Raw genomic sequence first — 22,223 nt, 5'->3', positions numbered from 1 at the left:
TGAGTGTGAAGCAGGGGAGCCTGGGAGAAGGAGCGGCTCAGCGAGTAAAGACACTGACTGGCACTGAGTGTGAAGCAGGGGAACCTGGGAGAAGGAGCGGCTCAGTGAGTAAAGACACTGACTGGCACTGAGTTTGAAGCAGGGGAACCTGGGAGAAGGAGCGGCTCAGTGAGTAAAGACACTGACTGGCACTGAGTTTGAAGCAGGGGAACCTGGGAGAAGGAGCGGCTCAGTGAGTAAAGACACTGACTGGCACTGAGTGTGAAGCAGGGGAACCTGGGAGAAGGAGCGGCTCAGTGAGTAAAGACACTGACTGGCACTGAGTGTGAAGCAGGGGAGCCTGGGAGAAGGAGCGGCTCAGTGAGTAAAGACACTGACTGGCACTGAGTGTGAAGCAGGGGAGCCTGGGAGAAGGAGCGGCTCAGTGAGTAAAGACACTGACTGGCACTGAGTGAGAAGCAGGGGAACCTGGGAGAAGGAGCGGCTCAGTGAGTAAAGACACTGACTGGCACTGAGTGTGAAGCAGGGGAGCCTGGGAGAAGGAGCGGCTCAGCGAGTAAAGACACTAACTGGCACTGAGTGTGAAGCAGGGGAGCCTGGGAGAAGGAGCGGCTCAGTGAGTAAAGACACTGACTGGCACTGAGTGTGAAGCAGGGGAGCCTGGGAGAAGGAGCGGCTCAGTGAGTAAAGACACTGACTGGCACTGAGTGTGAAGCAGGGGAACCTGGGAGAAGGAGCGGCTCAGTGAGTAAAGACACTGACTGGCACTGACTTTGAAGCAGGGGAACCTGGGAGAAGGAGCGGCTCAGTGAGTAAAGACACTGACTGGCACTGAGTGTGAAGCAGGGGAACGTGGGTGAAGGAGCGGCTCAGTGAGTAAAGACACTGACTGGCACTGAGTGTGAAGCAGGGGAGCCTGGGAGAAGGAGCGGCTCAGTGAGTAAAGACACTGACTGGCACTGAGTGTGAAGCAGGGGAACCTGGGAGAAGGAGCGGCTCAGTGAGTAAAGACACTGACTGGTACTGAGTGTGAAGCAGGGGAACCTGGGAGAAGGAGCAGCTCAGTGAGTAAAGACACTGACTGGCACCGAGTGTGAAGCAGTGGAACCTGGGAGAAGGAGCGGCACAGTGAGTAAAGACACTGACTGGCACCGAGTGTGAAGCAGGGGAACCTGGGAGAAGGAGCGGCTCAGTGAGTAAAGACACTGACTGGCACTGAGTGTGAAGCAGGGGAACCTGGGAGAAGGAGCGGCTCAGTGAGTAAAGACACTGACTGGCACCGAGTGTGAAGCAGGGGAGCCTGGGAGAAGGAGCGGCTCAGTGAGTAAAGACACTGACTGGCACCGAGTGTGAAGCGGGGGAACCTGGGAGAAGGAGCGGCTCAGCGAGTAAAGACACTGACTGGCACTGAGTGTGAAGCAGGGGAGCCTGGGAGAAGGAGCGGCTCAGTGAGTAAAGACACTGACTGGCACCGAGTGTGAAGCGGGGGAACCTGGGAGAAGGAGCGGCTCAGTGAGTAAAGACACTGACTGGCACTGAGTGTGAAGCAGGGGAACCTGGGAGAAGGAGCGGCTCAGTGAGTAAAGACACTGACTGGCACCGAGTGTGAAGCAGGGGAACCTGGGAGAAGGAGCGGCTCAGTGAGTAAAGACACTGACTGGCACTGAGTGTGAAGCAGGGGAACCTGGGAGAAGGAGCGGCTCAGTGAGTAAAGACACTGACTGGCACCGAGTGTGAAGCGGGGGAACCTGGGAGAAGGAGCGGCTCAGTGAGTAAAGACACTGACTGGCACTGAGTGTGAAACAGTAGACCCTGGTTCAATTCCCGGCGTCGGCTCCTTGTGACCTTGGGCAAGTCACTTTATCTCCCTGGGCCTCAGGCACCAAAACATAGATTGTAAGCTCCACGGGGCAGGGACCTGTGCCTGCATAATGTCTCTGTAACGCGCTGCGTAAAACTAGCAGCGCTATATAAAAACTTGCTATTATAATTATACATGGGGAGTAGGAAAAAGCCTTATCTCTATATTCCTAATGTGGTGATTCCCAACAGGAATTTGCAAACACCTGAGGTGTCTATAATGGCGGGTTCCTGAGGCCCTGTGGGGAGTGGGCACTTAGTAAGGCCCCACACTGCACCTTAGTGTCACTTACAGCAAGAGCTTCCCAGAATGCTTTGCATCCACAGCAGCAAGGCATTGTGGGGGAGTGACTTGGGAAGCCCCCGCAGTGAGTGACAGCTATACCCTCCGTGCTGGCTGCACGCACTATGGGACAGTTTGGGGGATTATTAAGCGTGTGTTCCCCCCACGAGCTCAGGACACTACGAGCCTGGGGGCGGTCTACACCCGTTCTGTTAGCGATAGTCTGAGGAGTCGGCAAGAAGATTTATTCATTGTAGGTTCGGGGGAACAGCTGTTTTCTAGCCGGGGGTGCGCGGAGTAAGAAAGGTTGGGGACCCGTTGGTCTAATGTATCTGGTGCTTTGCGTTCAAGGGAATCTGGACGTCACGCAACCTCGCTGGTTGGCGTCCTGGCGCCGCTCTCTACGCTGTCTCACTGATCTCAGGACTTCCAGGCGGAGAATTGTGCAGCTGAGGTTCGGAAACTGCTGAAAGGTTCCTCGTTCCTCTCCACCCGGGTCTCACCTCTGCCCGGATAGGGGGGAGGGAGCCCAATCTCTGAAGTGGGTTTCTGAGCCAACGACAAAGAGAAGATATTTAACCTAAACACATTCCTTTTGGGGAAATCAGGCTTTGGCCCCAGATTCCCCCGAGCTCCATTATATCCGGTATTATTAATATTATTATTATTAATAATATTATTAATTTTGTTATTATAATACCATTTTAACAATAATTATAATATTAATCCAAATATTAACAATAATGTAATAATTATTTTTGGATAATATAAAAATAATAACCTAATCGTATTAATAATAATAATAATAATAATAATAATAACACATCACCTTTGTTATTATTGTAATATTAATATAAAAATATAATGTGTTATTACTACAAATAATAATGAATGAATAATATTCACGCTACTAATAGTTTGATAACTGAATAACACTAATGATAACAATATTACAAATATGTTGTTAACCATAAATTATTAATAATTTTTTTTGTATAATAATTATTAGTAATTAATATTAATAATACAAATAATAATAATGAAAGTAGATTTAAATGGTCCTGTAGTATGCGAAGAGTAAATTATTTTATTTCCAGTATTATATAAAGAAGAAGTGCAACTTACCCTCACCGCAGAGAATACCATATTATCGTAAGACCAGCCTGCAAGGAGAAATACACGTTTTCTGTTATTATTCTAGTATCCTGAGAGAGAAAGGAGGGAGAGGGGGGGTGTGAGAGAGAAAGGAGGGAGAGGGGGAGGTGAGAGAGAAAGGAGGGAGAGGGGGATGTGAGAGAGAAGGGGGGAGGGGATGTGAGACAGGAGGGAGAGGGGATGTGAGAAAGGAGGGAGAGGGGGAGGTGAGAGAGAAAGGAGGGATAGGGGGATATGAGAGAGAAAGGAGGGAGAGGGGGATGTGAGAGAGAAAGGAGGGAGGGGATGTGAGAGAGAAAGGAGGGAGGGGATGTGAGAGAGAAAGGAGGGTGAGGGGTATGTGAGAGAGAAAGGAGGGAGAGGGGGATGTGAGAGAGAAAGGAGGGAGAGGGGGATGTGAGAAGAAAGGAGGGAAAGAGTGGAGGTGAGAGAGAAAGGAGGGAGAGGGAGAGGTGAGAGGGAAAGGAGGGAGAGGGGGATGTGAGAGAGAAGGGGGCAGGGGATGTGAGAGAGAAAGAAGGGAGAGGGGGAGGTGAGAGAGAAAAGAGGAAGAGGGGGATGTGAGAGAGAAAGGAGGGTGAGGGAGTATGTGAGAGAGAAAGGAGGGAGAGGGGGATGTGAGAGAAAGGAGGGAGAGAGCAGAGGTGAGAGGGGGAGGTGAGAGAGAAAGGAGGGAGAGGGGGGATGTAAGAGAGAAAGGAGTGAGAGGGGGATGTGAAAGAGAAAGGAGGGAGAGGGGGATGTGAGAGAGAAGGGGGGAGGGGATGTGAGAGAGAAAGGAGGGAGAGGGGGGTGTGAGAGAGAAAGGAGAGGGCGTGAGAGAGAAAGGAGGGAGAGTGGGAGGTGAGAGAGAGAAAGTAGGGAGAGAGGGGTGGTGAGAGTGAGAAAAGAGGGAAAGAGTGGAGGTGAGAGAGAAAGGAGGGAGAGGGGGTTGTGAGAGAGAAAGGAGGGAGAGGGGGGAGGTGAGAGAGAGAAAAGAGGGAGAGAGCGGAGGTGAGAGAGAAAGGAGGGAGAGGGGGATGTGAGAGAGAAAGGAGGGAGAGGGGGAGGTGAGAGAGAAAGGAGGGAGAGGGGGGAGGTGAGAGAGAGAAAAGAGGGAGAGAGTGGAGGTGAGAGAGAAAGGAGGGAGAGGGGGATGTGAGAGAGAAAGGAGGGAGAGGGGGAGGTGAGAGAGAAAGGAGGGAGAGGGGGATGAGAGAGAGAAAGGAGGGAGAGGGGGAGGTGAGAGGGAAAGGAGGGAGAGGGGGATGTGAGAGAGAAGGGGGAGAGGGATGTGAGAGAGAAAGGAGGGAGGGGGGGGGGTGAGAGAGAAAGGAAGGAGAGGGGGAGGTGATAGAGAAAGGAGGGAGAGGGGGGATGTGAGAGAGAAAGGAGTGAGAGGGGGATGTGAAAGAGAAAGGAGGGAGAGGGGGATGTGAGGGAGAAGGGGGGAGGGGATGTGAGAGAGAAAGGCGGGAGAGGGGGATGTGAGAGAGAAAGGAGGGAGAGGGGGATATGAGAGAGAAAGGAGGGAGAGGGGGATGTGAGAGAGAAAGGAGGGAGAGGGGGATGTGAGAGAAAGGAGGGAGAGGGGGATGTGAGAGAGAAATGAGTTCGAGGGGGAGGTGAGAGAGAAAGGAGGGAGAGGGGGATGTGAGAGAGGAAGAGGGGGAAGTGAGAGAGAAAGGAGGGAGAGGGGAAGGTAAGATAGAAAGTAGGGAGAGGGGGATGTGAGAGAGAAAGGAGGGAGAGGGGAACGTGAGAGGGAAAGGTGGGAGAGGTGAGAGAGAGAAAGGAGTCAGAGGGGATGTGAGAGAGAAAGGAGGGAGAGAGGGAGGTGAGACAGAAAGGAGGGAGAGGGGGATCTGAGCAAGAAAGGAGGGAGAGGGGGATGTGTGAGAGAAAGGAGTGAGAGGGGGAGGTGAGAGAGAAAGGAGGGAGAGGTGAGAGAGAAAGGAGGGAGAGGGGGAGTTGAGAGAGAGAAAGGATGGAGAGGGGGGAGGTGAGAGAGAGAAAAGAGGGAGAGAGTGGAGGTGAGAGAGAAAGGAAGGGAGTGGAAGGTGAGAGGGAAAGGAGGGAGAGGGGATGTGAGAGAGAAGGGGGAGGGGATGTGAGAGAGAAAGGAGGGAGAGGGGGTGTGAGAGAAAGGAGAGGGAGATGAGAGAGAAAGGAGGGCGAGTGGGAGGTGAGAGAGAGAAAGTAGGGAGAGAGGGGTGGTGAGAGTGAGAAAAGAGGGAAAGAGTGGAGGTGAGAGAGAAAGGAGGGAGAGGGGGTTGTGAGAGAGAAAGGAGGGAGAGGGGGGAGGTGAGAGAGAGAAAAGAGGGAGAGAGTGGAGGTGAGAGAGAAAGGAGGGAGAGGGGGATGTGAGAGAGAAAGGAGGGAGAGGGGGAGGTGAGAGAGAAAGGGGGGAGAGGCGGAGGTGAGAGAGAGAAAAGAGGGAGATAGTGGAGGTGAGAGAGAAAGGAGGGAGAGGGGGATGTGAGAGAGAAAGGAGGGAGAGGGGGATGTGAGAGAGAAAGGAGGGAGAGGGGGAGGTGAGAGGGAAAGGAGGGAGAGGGGGAGGTGAGAGGGAAAGGAGGGAGAGGGGGATGTGAGAGAGAAGGGGGGAGAGGGATGTGAGAGAGAAAGGAGGGAGAGGGGGGGGGTGAGAGAGAAAGGAGGGAGAGGGGGATGTGAGAGAGAGAAAGGAGGGAGAGGGGGGATGTGAGAGAGAGAAAGGAGGGAGAGGGGGGATGTATGTATGTATGTATGTATGTATGTCTTTATTTATATAGCGCCATTAGTGTACACAGCGCTTCACAGTAGTAATACATGTGGTAATAAAATAAATAACAGATAATATAAATAACAGATCATGGGAATAAGTGCTTTAGACATAAAAGTAACATTTCGGAAGAGGAGTCCCTGCCCCGAGGAGCTTACAGTCTAATTGGTAGGTAGGGAGAACGTACAGAGACAGTAGGAGGGAGTTCTGGTAAGTGCGTCTGCAGGGGGCCAAGCTTTATGTATCGTGTTCAGAATAGCCACAGTGCTATTCATATGCTTCTTTAAGCAAGTGTGTCTTAAGGTGGGTCTTAAAGGTGGATAGAGAGGGTGCTGGTCGGGTACTGAGGGGAAGGGCATTCCAGAGGTGTGGGGCAGTCAGTGAAAAAGGTTTAAGGCGGGAGAGGGCTTTAGATACAAAGGGGGTAGAAAGAAGACATCTTTGAGAAGAACGCAAGAGTCTGGATGGTGCATACCGAGAAATTAGGGCTGAGATGTAAGGAGGGGCAGAAGAGTGTAGAGCTTTAAAAGTGAGGAGAAGAATGGAGTGTGAGATGCGGGATTTGATCGGAAGCCAGGAGAGGGATTTCATGAGGGGAGATGCTGAGACAGATCTAGGAAAGAGTAGAGTGATTCTGGCAGCAGCATTTAGGATAGATTGTAGGGGAGACAGGTGAGAGGCAGGAAGGCCGGACAGCAGGAGGTTACAGTAATCAAGACGGGAGAGAATGAGGGCCTGAGTCAGAGTTTTAGCAGTCGAACAACAGAGGAAAGGGCGTATCTTAGTTATATTGCGGAGGAAAAAGCGACAAGTTTTAGAAATGTTTTGAATGTGAGGGGCGAATGTGAGAGAGGAGTCGAACGTGACCCCTAGGCAGCGTGCTTGGGCTACTGGGTGAATGATTGTAGTTCCAACAGTAATGTGGAAGGAGGTAGTAGGGCCAGGTTTGGGAGGAAGTATGAGGAGCTCTGTTTTAGCCATGTTGAGTTTAAGGCGTCGGAGGGCCATCCAGGATGATATAGCAGAGAGACATTCAGAAACTTTGGTTTGTACAGCAGGTGTAAGGTCAGGTGTTGAAAAGTATATTTGTGTGTCGTCGGCATAGAGGTGATAATTAAACCCAAAAGATGTTATTAGGTCACCTAGAGAGAGTGTGTACAGAGAAAAGAGAAGAGGTCCCAGGACAGAGCCCTGGGGTACCCCCACAGAGAGATCAATAGAGGAGGAGGAGGTGTTAGCAGAAGAGACACTAAAAGTACGATGGGAGAGGTAGGATGAGATCCAGGATAGAGCTTTGTTCCGAATACCTAGAGTATGGAGAATGTGGAGGAGAAGAGGGTGGTCCACGGTGTCAAATGCTGCAGAGAGGTCGAGTAATATGAGCAGAGTGTAATGACCTCTGTCTTTGGCAGCATGGAGGTCGTCAGTTATTTTGGTGAGGGCTGTTTCGGTGGAGTGAGCAGTGCGGAAGCCAGATTGTAGAGGGTCTAGGAGAGAATAGGTGTTGAGAAAATGGAGCAAGCGAGAGAATACAAGACGTTCAAGTAGTTTAGAGGCAAAAGGCAGGAGGGAGACAGGTCGATAGTTAGAAAGACAGGTAGGGTCAAGCTTGCTGTTTTTGAGTAATGGTATGACTGTTGCATGTTTGAAGGAGGATGGAAAGGTTCCAGAGCAGAGGGAGGAGTTAAAAATGTGTGTAAGCGTAGGGATTATAGTAGGAGCTAGAGGTTTTAGGAGATGGGAGGGAATGGGGTCAAGAGGGCAAGTGGTAGAGGGAGAAGAGGAGATCAACAGCGACACATCCTCCTCTGAGACAGTGGAAAAAGAGTCAAGGAAGGCAGGAGGAGAGTTAGGAAGAGGTGTAGGATGGGGGGAAGAAACAGAGGGGATGTTCTGACGTATGGATTCCACCTTTTCCTTAAAATAGTCAGCAAAGTCCTGAGCGGAGATGGAGGAAGGAGAGGCAGCTGAGGGTGGTTTGAGTAGAGTATCAAAGACAGAGAACAGTCGGCGTGGGTTAGACTTGTGCATGTTGATTAGTGCAGAAAAGTAGGCTTGTTTAGCTTGCGAGAGGGCAGAGTTGAAACAGGATAGCATAAATTTGTAGTGAAGGAAGTCTGCGAGAGTGTGAGACTTCCTCCAGAGGCGTTCAGAGGAACGAGTGGAGGAACGCAGCATGCGCGTGTGGGAATTTAGCCAGGGTCTAGGGTTAGAAGGGCGAGGGCGGCAGAGAGAAAGCGGGGCATGTAGATCAAGAGACGAGGACAAGACAGAGTTGTACTTTCTGACCAGGTTGTCAGGGTCTGTAGCAGAGCTGAGAGAGGAGAGGGAGGAGTGTAAAGTGGACTCAAAGTCAGGTAAGTGAATAGAGCGCAGGTTTCTGCAGAACCGGGGTGTAGATGGAGGTGGAGAAGGGGAGAAGCGAGATAAAGAGAATGAGATGAGATGATGGTCAGAGAGAGGAAAAGGGGAAATGGAGAAATCAGAGAGAGAGAAGTTTTTAGTGAAAACCAGGTCTAAGTAGTGGCCATCCTTGTGGGTGCTGGCTGCAGTCCACTGTTGAAGGCCAAAAGAAGAGGTAAGAGAAAGAAAGCGGGAAGCCCAAGAGAGAGAGGGGTCATCAATGTGGCAATTGAAGTCCCCAAGGAGAAGAACAGGGGAGTCTGAGGAGAGAAAGAAAGAGAGCCAGGATTTAAAGTGAGAGAGAAAGGCAGAAGGGGGATGAGTAGAGGTAGGTGGGCGATAGATGACCGCCACATGAACAGGGAGAGGAGAGAAGATCTGGACAGTGTGAGCCTCAAAGGAGGGAAAAGCAAGAGAGGGGGGAATAGGAAGGGTTCGGTAACGGCAGACAGAGGAGAGCAGGAGCCCCACGCCTCCACCCCTGGATGTGAGAGAGAAAGGAGGGAGAGGGGGGTGAGAGAGAAGGAGGGAGATGATGTGATAGAGAAAGGAGGGAGAGGGGGGATGTGAGAGAGAAAGGAGTGAGAGGGGGATGTGAGAGAGAAAAGAGGGAGAGGGGGATGTGAGAGAGAAGGGGGGAGGGGATGTGAGAGAGAAAGGAGGGAGAGGGGGATTTGATAAACACCTGGTGTCATATTTTGTTGACTCCAAACTGCCTCTCTCTCCCTGCAGAGAACAAATGAAACAAAATAAGGCCCCTTTGCTATTCCTGTGCTGTCCCCTCCTCTGCTATTCCTGTGCTGCTCCCGCCTCTGCTATTCCTGTGCTGCTCCCTCCTCTGCTATTCCTGTGCTGCTCCCGCCTCTGCTATTCCTGTGCTGCTCCCGCCTCTGCTATTCCTGTGCTGCTCCCACCTCTGCTATTCCTGTGCTGCTCCCGCCTCTGCTATTCCTGTGCTGCTCCCGCCTCTGCTATTCCTGTGCTGCCCTCTCCTCTGCTATTCCTGTGCTGTCCCCTCCTCTGCTATTCCTGTGCTGCTCCCTCTTCTGCTATTCCTGTGCTGCTCCCTCCTCTGCTATTCCTGTGCTGCCCTCTCCTCTGCTATTCCTGTGCTGCCCTCTCCTCTGCTATTCCTGTGCTGCCCCCTGCTCTGCTATTCCTGTGCTGCCCCCTACTCTGCTATTCCTGTGCTGTCCCCATACTTTGCTATTCCTGTGCTGCCCCCTACACTACTATTCCTGTGCTGCCCCCTCCACTGCTATTCCTGTGCTGCCCCCTCCTCTGCTATTCCTGTGCTGCCCCTCCTCTGCTATTCCTGTGCTGCTCCCTCCTCTGCTATTCCTGTGCTGCCCCCTACACTGCTATTCCTGTGCTGCCCCCTGCTCTGCTATTCCTGTGCTGCCCCCTACACTACTATTCCTGTGCTTCCCCCTGCTCTGCTATTCCTGTGCTGCCCCCTCCTCTGCTATTCCTGTGCTGCCCCTCCTCTGCTATTCCTGTGCTGCTCCCTCCTCTATATTCCTGTGCTGCTCCCTCCTCTGCTATTCCTGTGCTGATCCCGCCTCTGCTATTCCTGTTCTGCTCCCTTCTCTGCTATTCCTGTTCTGCTCCCTCCTCTGCTATTCCTGTGCTGCTCCCTTCTCTGCTATTCCTGTGCTGACCCCTCCTCTGCTATTCCTGTGCTGCCCTCTCCTCTACTATTCCTGTGCTGCCCCCCCTCTGCTATTCCTGTGCTGCCCCCTCCTCTGCTATTCCTGTGCTGCTCCCTCCTCTGCTATTCCTGTGCTGCCCCATACTCTGATATTCCTGTGCTGCCCCTCTCCTCTGCTATTCATGTGCTGCTCCCGCCTTTGCTATTCCTGTGCTGCCCCCTGCTCTGATATTCCTGTGCTGCTCCCTCCTCTGCTATTCCTGTGCTGCCCCCTGCTCTGATATTCCTGTGCTGCCCCATACTCTGCTATTCCTGTGCTGCCCCTACACTGCTATTCCTGTGCTGCCCCCTGCTCTGATATTCCTGTGCTGCCCCATACTCTGCTATTCCTGTGCTGCCCCTACACTACTATTCCTGTGCTGCCCCCTGCTCTGCTATTCCTGTGCTGCCCCCTCCTCTGCTATTCCTGTGCTGCCCCCTGCTCTGATATTCCTGTGCTGCCCCATACTCTACTATTCCTGTGCTGCCCCTCTACTCTGCTATTCCTGTGCTGCTCCCTCCTCTGCTATTCCTGTGCTGCCCCCTGCTCTGATATTCCTGTGCTGCCCCATACTCTGCTATTCCTGTGCTGCCCCCTACTCTGCTATTCCTGTGCTGTCCCCCTACTCTGCTATTCCTGTGCTGTCCCCCTACACTACTATTCCTGTGCTGCCCCCTGCTCTGCTATTCCTGTGCTGCCCCTTCCTCTGCTATTGCTGTGCTGCCCCCTCCTCTGCTATTCCTGTGCTGCCCCATACTCTGCTATTCCTGTGCTGTCCCTCCTCTGCTATTCCTGTGCTGCTCCCTCCTCTGCTATTCCTGTGCTGCCCCTTCCTCTGCTATTGCTGTGCTGCTCCCTCCTCTGCTATTCCTGTGCTGCCCCCTACTCTGCTATTCCTGTGCTGCCCCCTCCTCTGCTATTCCTGTGCTGCCCCATACTCTGCTATTCCTGTGCTGTCCCTCCTCTACTATTCCTGTGCTGCTCCCTCCTCTGCTATTCCTGTGCTGCCCCCTCCTCTGCTATTCCTGTGCTGCCCTCTCCTCTGCTATTCCTGTGCTGCTCCCTCCTCTGCTATTCCTGTGCTGCTCCCTCCTCTACTATTCCTGTGCTGCCCTCTCCTCTGCTATTCCTGTGCTGCTCCCTCCTCTGCTATTCCTGTGCTGCTCCCTCCTCTGCTATTCCTGTGCTGCTCCCACCTCTGCTATTCCTGTGCTGCTCCCTCCTCTGTTATTCCTGTGCTGACCTCTCCTCTGCTATTCCTGTGCTGCTCCCTTCTCTGCTATTCCTGTGCTGCTCCCTTCTCTGCTATTCCTGTGCTGACCCCTCCTCTGCTATTCCTGTGCTGCCCTCTCCACTGCTATTCCTGTGCTGCCCCCTCCTCTGCTATTCCTGTGCTGCCCCCTCCTCTGCTATTCCTGTGCTGCCCCCTCCTCTGCTATTCCTGTGCTGCCCCCTCCTCTACTATTCCTGTGCTGCCCCTCTCCTCTGCTATTCCTGTGCTGCCCCCTCCTCTACTATTCCTGTGCTGCCCCCTCCTCTGCTATTCCTGTGCTGCCCCTTCCTCTGCTATTCCTGTGCTGCCCCCTCCTCTGCTATTCCTGTGCTGCTCCCTTCTCTGCTATTCCTGTGCTGCCCTCTCCTCTGCTATTCCTGTGCTGCCCTCTCCACTGAAATTCCTGTGCTGCCCCCGCCTCTGCTATTCCTGTGCTGCCCCCTCCTCTGCTATTCCTGTGCTGCCCCCTCCTCTGCTATTCCTGTGCTGCCCCCTCCTCTACTATTCCTGTGCTGCCCCTCTCCTCTGCTATTCCTGTGCTGCACCCTGCTCTACTATTCCTGTGCTGCCCCCTCCTCTGCTATTCCTGTGCTGCTCCCTCCTCTGCTATTTCTGTGCTGCCCCCTCCTCTGCTATTTCTGTGCTGCCCCCTCCTCTACTATTCCTGTGCTGCCCCCTCCTCTACTATTCCTGTGCTGCCCCCTCCTCTGCTATTCCTGTGCTGCTCCCTCCTCTACTATTCCTGTGCTGCCCCCACCCTCTCCTATTTCTGTGCTGTCCCTCCTCTACTATTCCTGTGCTGCTCCCTCCTCTGCTATTCCTGTGCTGCCCCTCCTCTGCTATTCCTGTGCTGCCCTCTTCTCTGCTATTCCTGTGCAGTCCCCCGTCTCTGCTATTCCTGTGCTGCCCCCTACTCTGCTATTCCTGTGCTGCCCCATACTCTGCTATTCCTGTGCTGCTCCCTCCTCTGCTATTCCTGTGCTGCCCCATACTCTGCTATTCCTGTGCTGCCCCATACTCTACTATTCCTGTGCTGCCCTCTCCTCTGCTATTCCTGTGCTGTCCTCCTCCTCTGCTATTCCTGTGCTGTCCCCCGCCTCTGCTATTCCTGTGCTCCCCCCACCTCTGCTATTCCTGTGCTGTCCCCCTACTCTGCTATTCCTGTGCTGTCCCCCGCCACTGCTATTCCTGTGCTGTCCCCCTCCTCTGCTTTTCCTGTGCTGCCCCATACTCTACTATTCCTGTGCTGCCCTCTCCTCTGCTATTCCTGTGCTGTCCCCCGCCTCTGCTATTCCTGTGCTCCCCCCACCTCTGCTATTCCTGTGCTGCCCCATACTCTGCTATTCCTGTGCTGCCCCATACTCTACTATTCCTGTGCTGTCCCCCTACTCTGCTATTCCTGTGCTGTCCCCCGCCACCGCTATTCCTGTGCTGCCCCCTCCCTATATAACACAGTGTGGGATACCAGTGCATTTACACCTGTGTCTCACCTCTGCGTCTGCTTCTTCTTCTCTTTAACTAGAAAAGGCAAAACATGATCAATTACAGAGGGACACAGAGCTGACACTCTTATATACAGAGGGACACAGGCACAATACAGGGAGAGGGGAATCCTGCCCCGCAGAGCTTACACTCTAATATACAGAGGGACACAGGTACAATACAGGGAGAGGAGGAGCCATTGGGAGAAGGGAATCCTTCCCCGCAGAGCTTACACTCTAATATACAGAGGGACGCAGGTACACTACAGGGGGAGGAGGGACCATTGGGAGAAGGGAATCCTGCCCCGCAGAGCTTACACTCTAATATACAGAGGGACACAGGCACAATACAGGGAGAGGAGGAGCCATTGGGAGAAGGGAATCCTGCCCCGCAGAGCTTACACTCTAATATACAGAGGCACACAGGCACAATACAGGGAGAGGAGGGACCATTGGGAGAAGGGAATCCTGCCCCGCAGAGCTTACACTCTAATATACAGAGGGACACAGATACAATACAGGGAGAGGAGGAACCATTGGGAGAAGGGAATCCTGCCCCGCAGAGCTTACACTCTAATATACAGAGGGACACAGATACAATACAGGGAGAGGAGGAATCATTGGGAGAAGGGAATCCTGCCCCGCAGAGCTTACACTCTAATATACAGAGGGACACAGATACAATACAGGGAGAGGAGGAACCATTGGGAGAAGGGAATCCTGCCCCGCAGAGCTTACACTCTAATATACAGAGGGACACAGATACAATACAGGGAGAGGAGGAATCATTGGGAGAAGGGAATCCTGCCCCGCAGAGCTTACACTCTAATATACAGAGGACGCAGGTACAATACAGGGAGAGGAGGGACCATTGGGAGAAGGAAATCCTGCCCCGCAGAGCTTACACTCTAATATACAGAGGGACACAGGTACAATACAGGGAGAGGAGGAGCCATTGGGAGAAGGGAATCCTGCCCCGCAGAGCTGACACTCTAATATACAGAGGGACACAGATACAATACAGGGCGAGGAGGAGCCATTGGGAGAAGGGAATCCTGCCCCGCAGAGCTGACACTCTAATATACAGAGGGACACAGATACAATACAGGGAGAGGGGGAACCATTGAGAGAAGGGAATCCTGCCCTGCAGAGCTTACACTCTAATATACAGAGGGACACAGATACACTACAGGGAGAGGAGGGACCATTGGGAGAAGGGAATCCTGCCCCGCAGAGCTGACACTCTAATATACAGAGGGACACAGATACAATATAGGGAGGGGGCAGTTGGGGATGTTGCATTTCAGTACTCACTTCTTTTCACTGTCCATAAAGCCACTGCTGCTATCAGAACCAGGACCGCGCTCCCAGGCAAGCCGGCAGCTAGTGGGACCAACCAGGCAGACCCTGCAGAAGCAAATGAAGATAGAAAGAGTATATTATTCCGTTACTTATACAGGAACGTTTTATAGGGTCAGTGGCACCTCCCAACTACGCGTTAAAGCAGCAGAACGTGTCTTTCTTGTAATAGGTGGGAAGCAGGGGGTCTCTGGAACTAAGGGATCTCATTAGGGTCAATTTAGGGTCAGTGGGCCCTCCCATTGATGTGTTAAGATGGGAGGGATCTCATTATGGTCAGGTTAGATCCGTGGCACTTTCCATTGACATATTAAATGGGATCTCATTAGGGTCAGGTAAGATCCGTGGCACTATCCATTGACGTGTTAAGATGGGATCTCATTAGGGTCAGGTAAGATCCGTGGTACTTTCCATTGACGTGTTAAATGGGATCTCATTAGGGTCAGGTAAGATCCGTGGCACTTTCCATTGACGTGTTAAGATGGGATCTCATTAGTGTCAGGTAAGATCCGTGGCACTTTCCATTGACGTGTTAATATGGGATGTCATTAGGGTCAGGTAAGATCCGTGGCACTTTCCATTGACGTGCTAAGATGGGATCTTATTAGGGTCATGTAAGATCCGTGGCACTTTCCATTGACGTGTTAAGATGGGATCTCATTAGGGTCAGTGGGCCCTCCCATTGACGTGTTAAATGGGATCTCATTAGGGTCAGATAGGGTTAGTGGGCCCTCCCATTGACGTGTTAAGATGGGATCTCATTAGGGTCAGGTAAGATCCGTGGCACTATCCATTGACGTGTTAAGATGGGATCTCAGATATTAGGGTCAAATAAGGTTAGTGGCCCATCCTGGTGATGTGAGAAACGGGGGCACCTAACGCTGGGGATTTCCATAACACAATAGGGCCAGGTAGGGTCAGTGGCCCCGCTGATACGAGGGAGAAATCCTATAAGGTTTTAATAAAAGAACCTGGTGTATTCTCCATGTGACAAACACATGATCACCGTAATATCTCGGTTTAATAATAAAAAGCCCTTTAAACGCGATAGTATGTTAAAAAAAAAAAATTCGGGTCACTTACTGCAGATATAGGAATTATCACTAAAAATAACATTTTAAACACTTTGTAAAGTACAACAGGTCATTGACTGCACATATAGGAAATGGCTGTGCCCGAGACATGCTGTACTTTTAACACATGCAAAGGGGACCACTGACCCCAATAACGTCCTATAAATCCCCAGTCCCAATTTAATGACAAAAAGGTGTTCTTTTTAATTTTTTATATTAAAATGTTAGCGGCGCTCCCCTTGCGAGTTGGAGCCAAATGGAACATTCCGAGAGTCGAGAGGGTGGAACAGGGGATCCCTGTGCGAATGACAGAAGCCTCAGCCAATCAGAGCCATCTATTTCAGAATGTTCCACTAGGGGGGGGGGGGGCTGTATAATAGGGGGCGTCAGTTCTTATTGGTTAACATCACACTATGCCAGGCTACTGTATTACCCTGTGCGGATTCTTTAGGACTGGGAGGTGAAGTGATAAGAACAGCATCATCTGCAAGAAAGAGAGACACAGGAGTTACAATAGTGTGTGTGTGTGTGTGTGTGTGTGTGTGTGTGTGTGTGTGTGTGTGTGTGTGTGTGTGTGTGTGTGTGTGTGTGTGTGTGTGTGTGTGTGTGTGTGTGTGTGTGTGTGTGTGTGTGTGTTCAATGGTTTTGAAGCAAAAGGTGGCACTGCGTACTCATTTGCATGTCATTCCCCAGAATCCCTTGCTGCAGTGGAAGTGCTGTGTGCTGGGGGATAATGATGAAAGGCGGGGCTGCAGACCTGCCTAAGACATGCAAATGAGCATACAGTAATATTTCCATTTGCTATATGCTTTGCTGTGGAGGGTTTTTGTCACTTTTTTTTACCCACCATAACTTAACTAAGTGTGTGTGTGTGCCTGCGCGGCCAGCAAGCGCCGATGTATACCGCCCCAAAATATCGCCGTCTTAGGTACGGGGCGTCCCGGGCTTAATGGGAAATTTGCCCCCTGATGGTGACGGGACAGGACTGAACGTGGGGAACAGAGAGGGAAAATTTGGACAATGTGAAAATGTCGACATCGCAAATTCACTCTTCAAGAAGAATCAACATAGAAAATGGACTTGGACAGGGCCCAATGGGGTCAGGAATTAAAGTGATCCATTGGGAGGAGGGAATCCTGCCCCGCAGAGCTTACACTCTAATATGCAGAGGGAAACAGATGCAATACAGGGAGAGAAGGAATCATTGGGAGAAGGGAATCCTGCCCCGCAGAGCTTACACTCTAATATACAGAGGGACACAGATACAATACAGGGAGAGGAGGAACCATTGGGAGGAGGGAATCCTGCCCCGCAGAGCTTACACTCTAATATACAGAGGGACACAGATACAATACAGGGAGAGGAGGAACCATTGGGAGGAGGGAATCCTGCCCCGCAGAGCTTACACTCTAATATACAGAGGGATACAGGAGGAGTTCATTAAAGGGTAGAGGTGTTGAGTAAGTGCATGTAACTCACCTGTGACTATTAGCTGCAGTACGTTGCTAGACTCTGATGCCTGTAGTACCCCTGACACCCAGGACTGGTAACGGCAGAGGTATCCCCCCGAATCAGAGACCTGACTTAGGGTGAAAGTGACACTGTGCCTGTCCTCTGGGGCGTCTAACTCTGCCAGGAGCAGCCCGTTGCTCTGTATATACAGGTAGTAGGTGCCTTCTCTGTGGCTGGTGGGTGCTGTGCATGTCAGAACAACGGACTGTCCCCTGCGGATGTCACCGTGGGTGTCCAGGGTGAGGTGGGGGGCAGGTTGCAGTTCTATAAGAAAGGGAGGGGGTTACACAGACCCTCTAACCTCTCATCTCGCCCCTCATACCTCTCACCCCCCCTCATTCCTCTCACCTCCCCCCTCATACCTCTCACCTCCCCCCTCATACCTCTCACCTCCCCCCTCATATCTTTCACCTCCCCCCTCATATCTCTCACCTCCCCCCCTCATACCTCTCACATCCCCCCTCATACCTCTCACCTCCCCCTTCATATCTTTCACCTCCCCCCTCATATCTCTCACCTCCCCCCTCATACCTTTCACCTCACCCCCTCATGCCGCTTACCTCCCCCCTCATTCCTCTCACCTCACCACTCATACCTCTCACCTCACCCCCTCATACCTCTCACCGCCCCCCTCATACCTCTCACATCCCCCTTCATATCTGTCACCTCCCCCCTCATATCTCTCACCTCCCCCCCTCATACCTTTCACCTCCCCCCTCATACCTCTCACCCCCCCTCATACCTCTCAACCCCCCCTCATACCTTTCCCTTCATATCTCTCACCTCCCCCCTCATACCTCTTACCTCCCCCCTCATACCTTTCACCTCACCCCCTCATGCCGCTTACCTCCCCCCTCATTCCTCTCACCTCACCACTCATACCTCTCACCTCACCCCCTCATACCTCTCACCTCCTCCTTATACCTCTCACCGCCCCCCTCATACCTCTCACATCCCCCTTCATATCTGTCACCTCCCCCCTCATATCTCTCACCTCCCCCCCTCATACCTCTCACCTCCCCCCTCATACCTCTCACCTCCCCCTTCATATCTTTCACCTCCCCCCTCATATCTCTCACCTCCACCCCTCATACCTCTCACCTCCCCCCTCATACCTCTCACCTCCCCCTTCATATCTTTCACCTCCCCCTCATATCTCTCACCTACCCCCTCATATCTCTAATCTCCCCCCTCAAACCTCTCAACCCTTCATTCCTCTCACCTCCCCCCTCATACCTCTCACCTCCCCCTTATACCTCTCACCTCCCCCTCATACCTCTCACCTCCCTCTTCATATCTCTCACCTCACCCCTCATACCTCTCACCCCTCATACCTCTCACCTCCCCCTCATACGTCTCACCTCCCCCTCATACCGCTCACCTCCCCCTCCCTCATATCTCTCACCTCCCTCTGATACCTCTCACCTCCCCCCTAATACCTCTCACTTCTTCCTTACTGTGAGGTGCCTCCTCATATAGTGCTTCAGAGTACCTACCTGAGTTGGTCCGTATGACTTTCTCTCCAATGAAGCCTGAGAAATAATAATAATGATAAGAATAATACATTTCTATACATACATATATGTGCAACCCCCTCCTAAAGGGTTACTAGCAGTGTTACTGTAGGCTAGGCCCGCCCTGGGTTGCTATGGGGATCTAGATGTCACACAGGGCTATTTAAGGAGGAGAGATGGTTCTGGAAAGTTAGGTTCCAGGAGGACATGAGGAGAGGAGCCTCGGGGAGAGGAGACACCTATGTTTTTACGGTAATAGAATAGACCAGCCCCCCCTACTTTGTTATATTCTAGACAGGCACAGTAATCTTATTAGTTAGGATCCCTAGAGAAGACTAAGGGTGTCCAAGATAAGTGCTAGGTATGAAACGGCTTGCGCCAGAGGGTCTCAGTAACGAGGAGTCTCAGATCCCGGCGGCACAGCTCTAACCGCGGATCTCCTTATACGTTCCTCTCAGGCTGACGTGGAAGTGGCAGTAACCGTAACAGCTAAAGTTATTGGGTTACATATACAGGACCCGCTAGGATCCTCAATGGGCTCTAATATTACCGAGATGATAAGGAAAGAGGTTCCAGAACCATAAGGAGTAGGCCCCAGGCCTTATCACAGTAAAGGAACAAGATATGTACCTCCATTCAAGTGTTAAGAAAAAGCACTGGTTGAGGAACAGTATTCATGTGTATCTCTTGTAAAATACACGGCAACGTGACAATATATGGATGAACGGTCCCTGTGCTTGGGGACACGAATAAATGACGGTTGTGCTATCAAATTTCCTGGTGCCCATTATTATACATCCTTCCGACCTCATCTCCCGGCTGCCTGAATCCTGCCCGAGTCAAGGTTAACCCATGCGGAGTAGAAGACAAAAGACAGAGAAGCCCAATGCTACATCCAACGTGACAAAAATACACAGTGAAATACTTATATATTCTCTTGAATAAGGTTTCATTTAGTTAAACCCTTTGGCCAAAGAGGTATGAGCCTGCCAGCCACAGCAAGGCAGGACCAGTAAGCAGGTCCTAACAGGACCTATGCAAATTCTCATTTACCTCTGCTGGAGGGAGAATCACCTCAGCGGGTTTGTACTGCACAGGAACATGAAAAAACCCCATGCGGAGTAGCCATATAATACACCCAATGTAATCTCCCCAGAAGCCGGCAGGGAGGGTTACATATGTAATACAGATAAATAGTACATTGAGATAAAGGGGTACAGAACCTGGAATCTCTAGGGCTGGTATAGGGGATACAGAGCCTGGCACCTCTAGGGTCGGACACAGGGGGTACAGTCCCTTGCACCTATAGAGTCGCACACAGGGGGTACAGAGCCTGGCACCTCTAGGGTCGGATACAGGGGTTACAGAGCATGGTACCTCTATGGCCAGACATGGGGTACATAGCTTGGAACCTCTAAGGCTGGACACAGGGATATAGAGACAGGCACTTCCAGGGCTGGACACAGGGGTACATAGACTGGCACCTCAATGGGCTGGGCATGGGGATACAGTGCTGGGTACCTCTAGAGCAGGACACAGGGATACAGTGCTTAGCACCTCTAGGGCAGTGTACAGGGATACAGAGCCTGGCACCTCTAGGGCAGGACACAGGGATACAGAGCCTGGCACCTCTAGGGCAGGACACAGGGATACAGAGCCTGGCACCTCTAGGGCAGGACACAGGGATACAGAGCCTGGCACCTCTAGGGCTGGGCACAGGGGATACAGAGCCTGGCACCTCTAGGGCAGGACACAGGGATACACAGCCTGGCACCTCTAGGGCAGGACACAGGGATACAGAACCTGGCACCTCTATGGCAGTGCACAGGGATACAGAGCCTGGCACCTCTATGATAGTGCACAGGGAATACAGTCAGAGCCTCTTACCCAGCAGAAGGACCAGCTGTGGGAGCTCCATAACCAGGTACCTGCTTCTGTCATATGTGTTTTAAGGTGAATTTCCCAGCACCCCAGGAAGAGGAACAGAGGCTTACCACACACAGCTCTCAGGAAACCACGAGCCTCTGCTAACCTCCTGACACTGCTAGAGGCGTGTAACACAACGTGGTAATAAACATATAATGCGCCAGGCTGTATCAAGCTATGCAATAATATTATCAGGTGCCAGGCAATGCCCAGCTATGTAATAATATTATCATGTGCCAGGCAGTGCCCAGCTATGTAATAATATTATCATGTGCCAGGCAATGCCAGCTATGTAATAATATTATCATGTGCCAGGCAGTGCCCAGCTATGTAATAATATTATCATGTGCCAAGCAGTGCCCAGCTATGTAATAATATTATCATGTGCCAGGCAGTGCCCAGCTATGTAATAATATTATCATGTGGCAGGCAATGCCAGCTATGTAATAATATTATCATGTGCCAGGCAGTGCCCAGCTATGTAATAATATTATCATGTGGCAGGCAGTGCCCAGCTATGTAATAATATTATCATGTGCCAGGCAGTGCCCAGCTATGTAATAATATTATCATGTGGCAGTCAGTGCCAGCTATGTAATAATATTATCATGTGGCAGGCAGTGCCCAGCTATGTAATAATATTATCATGTGCCACGCAGTGCCCAGCTATGTAATAATATTATCATGTGCCAAGCAGTGCCCAGCTATGTAATAATATTATCATGTGCCAAGCAGTGCCCAGCTATGTAATAATATTATCATGTGCCAAGCAGTGCCCAGCTATGTAATAATATTATCATGTGCCAAGCAGTGCCCAGCTATGTAATAATATTATCATGTGCCAGGCAATGCCCAGCTATGTAATAATATTATCATGTGCCAAGCAGTGCCCAGCTATGTAATAATATTATCATGTGCCAGGCAGTGCCCAGCTATGTAATAATATTATCATGTGCCAGGCAATGCCCAGCTATGTAATAATATTATCATGTGCCAGGCAGTGCCCAGCTATGTAATAATATTATCATGTGCCAGGCAGTGCCCAGCTATGTAATAATATTATCATGTGCCTGGCAGTACCCAGCTATGTAATAATATTATCATGTGCCAGGCAGTGCCCAGCTATGTAATAATATTATCATGTGGCAGGCAATGCCCAGCTATGTAATAATATTATCATGTGGCAGGCAGTGCCAGCTATGTAATAATATTATCATGTGCCAAGCAGTGCCCAGCTATGTAATAATATTATCATGTGCCTGGCAGTACCCAGCTATGTAATAATATTATCATGTGTCAGGCAATGCCAGCTATGTAATAATATTATCATGTGCCTGGCAGTGCCCATCTATGTAATAATATTATCATGTGTCAGGCAATGCCAGCTATGTAATAATATTATCATGTGCCTGGCAGTACCCAGCTATGTAATAATATTATCATGTGTCAGGCAATGCCAGCTATGTAATAATATTATCATGTGGCAGGCAATGCCCAGCTATGTAATAATATTATCATGTGGCAGTCAGTGCCCAGCTATGTAATAATATTATCATGTGGCAGGCAGTGCCAGCTATGTAATAATATTATCATGTGCCAAGCAGTGCCCAGCTATGTAATAATATTATCATGTGCCAAGCAGTGCCCAGCTATGTAATAATATTATCATGTGCCTGGCAGTACCCAGCTATGTAATAATATTATCATGTGCCAAGCAGTGCCCAGCTATGTAATAATATTATCATGTGCCAAGCAGTGCCCAGCTATGTAATACTATTATCATGTGCCAGGCCAGGCAGTGCCCAGCTATGTAATAATATTATCATGTGCCAAGCAGTGCCCAGCTATGTAATAATATTATCATGTGCCAGGCAGTGCCCAGCTATGTAATAATATTATCATGTGCCAAGCAGTGCCCAGCTATGTAATAATATTATCATGTGCCAAGCA

The 22,223-nt window shown here is 51.0% G+C and overlaps 1 protein-coding gene across 1 annotated transcript; it reads right to left on the bottom strand.

Annotated features, from left to right (window-relative positions):
• Positions 1-2,374: 2,374 nt before the first annotated feature.
• LOC142471392 (uncharacterized) lies at positions 2,375-20,386 on the bottom strand. Its single transcript, XM_075578198.1, has 9 exons — positions 20,235-20,386; positions 18,330-18,365; positions 16,801-17,097; positions 15,755-15,805; positions 14,204-14,296; positions 12,899-12,926; positions 9,130-9,170; positions 3,269-3,306; positions 2,375-2,692 (listed from the first exon to the last, which is right to left on the bottom strand). The coding sequence occupies exons 1-9, from the start codon at positions 20,263-20,265 to the stop codon at positions 2,564-2,566; spliced, it is 744 nt and encodes a 247-aa protein (XP_075434313.1). The 5' UTR covers positions 20,266-20,386; the 3' UTR covers positions 2,375-2,563.
• Between the last annotated feature and the right edge of the window lie 1,837 nt (positions 20,387-22,223).

Source organism: Ascaphus truei, chromosome 20 (assembly GCF_040206685.1).
Source record: "Ascaphus truei isolate aAscTru1 chromosome 20, aAscTru1.hap1, whole genome shotgun sequence".
Taxonomy (NCBI): domain Eukaryota; kingdom Metazoa; phylum Chordata; class Amphibia; order Anura; family Ascaphidae; genus Ascaphus; species Ascaphus truei.
The sequence above is the reverse complement of the archived record's forward strand: the minus strand, read 5'-3'. Positions and strand labels throughout refer to the sequence as shown.

Bases quoted from the DNA above. Each gene is read 5' to 3' on its own strand.
- LOC142471392 (XM_075578198.1), bottom strand. From the start codon at position 20,265: ATGGAGCTCCCACAGCTGGTCCTTCTGCTGG. The intron at 14,297-15,754 runs GTAATACAGTAG...TTGCTTCTGCAG, and splicing joins TCCTAAAGAATCCGCACAGG to GGTCTGCCTGGTTGGTCCCA. The intron at 2,693-3,268 runs GTAAGTTGCACT...TCGTTGGCTCAG, and splicing joins TGGTATTCTCTGCGGTGAGG to AAACCCACTTCAGAGATTGG.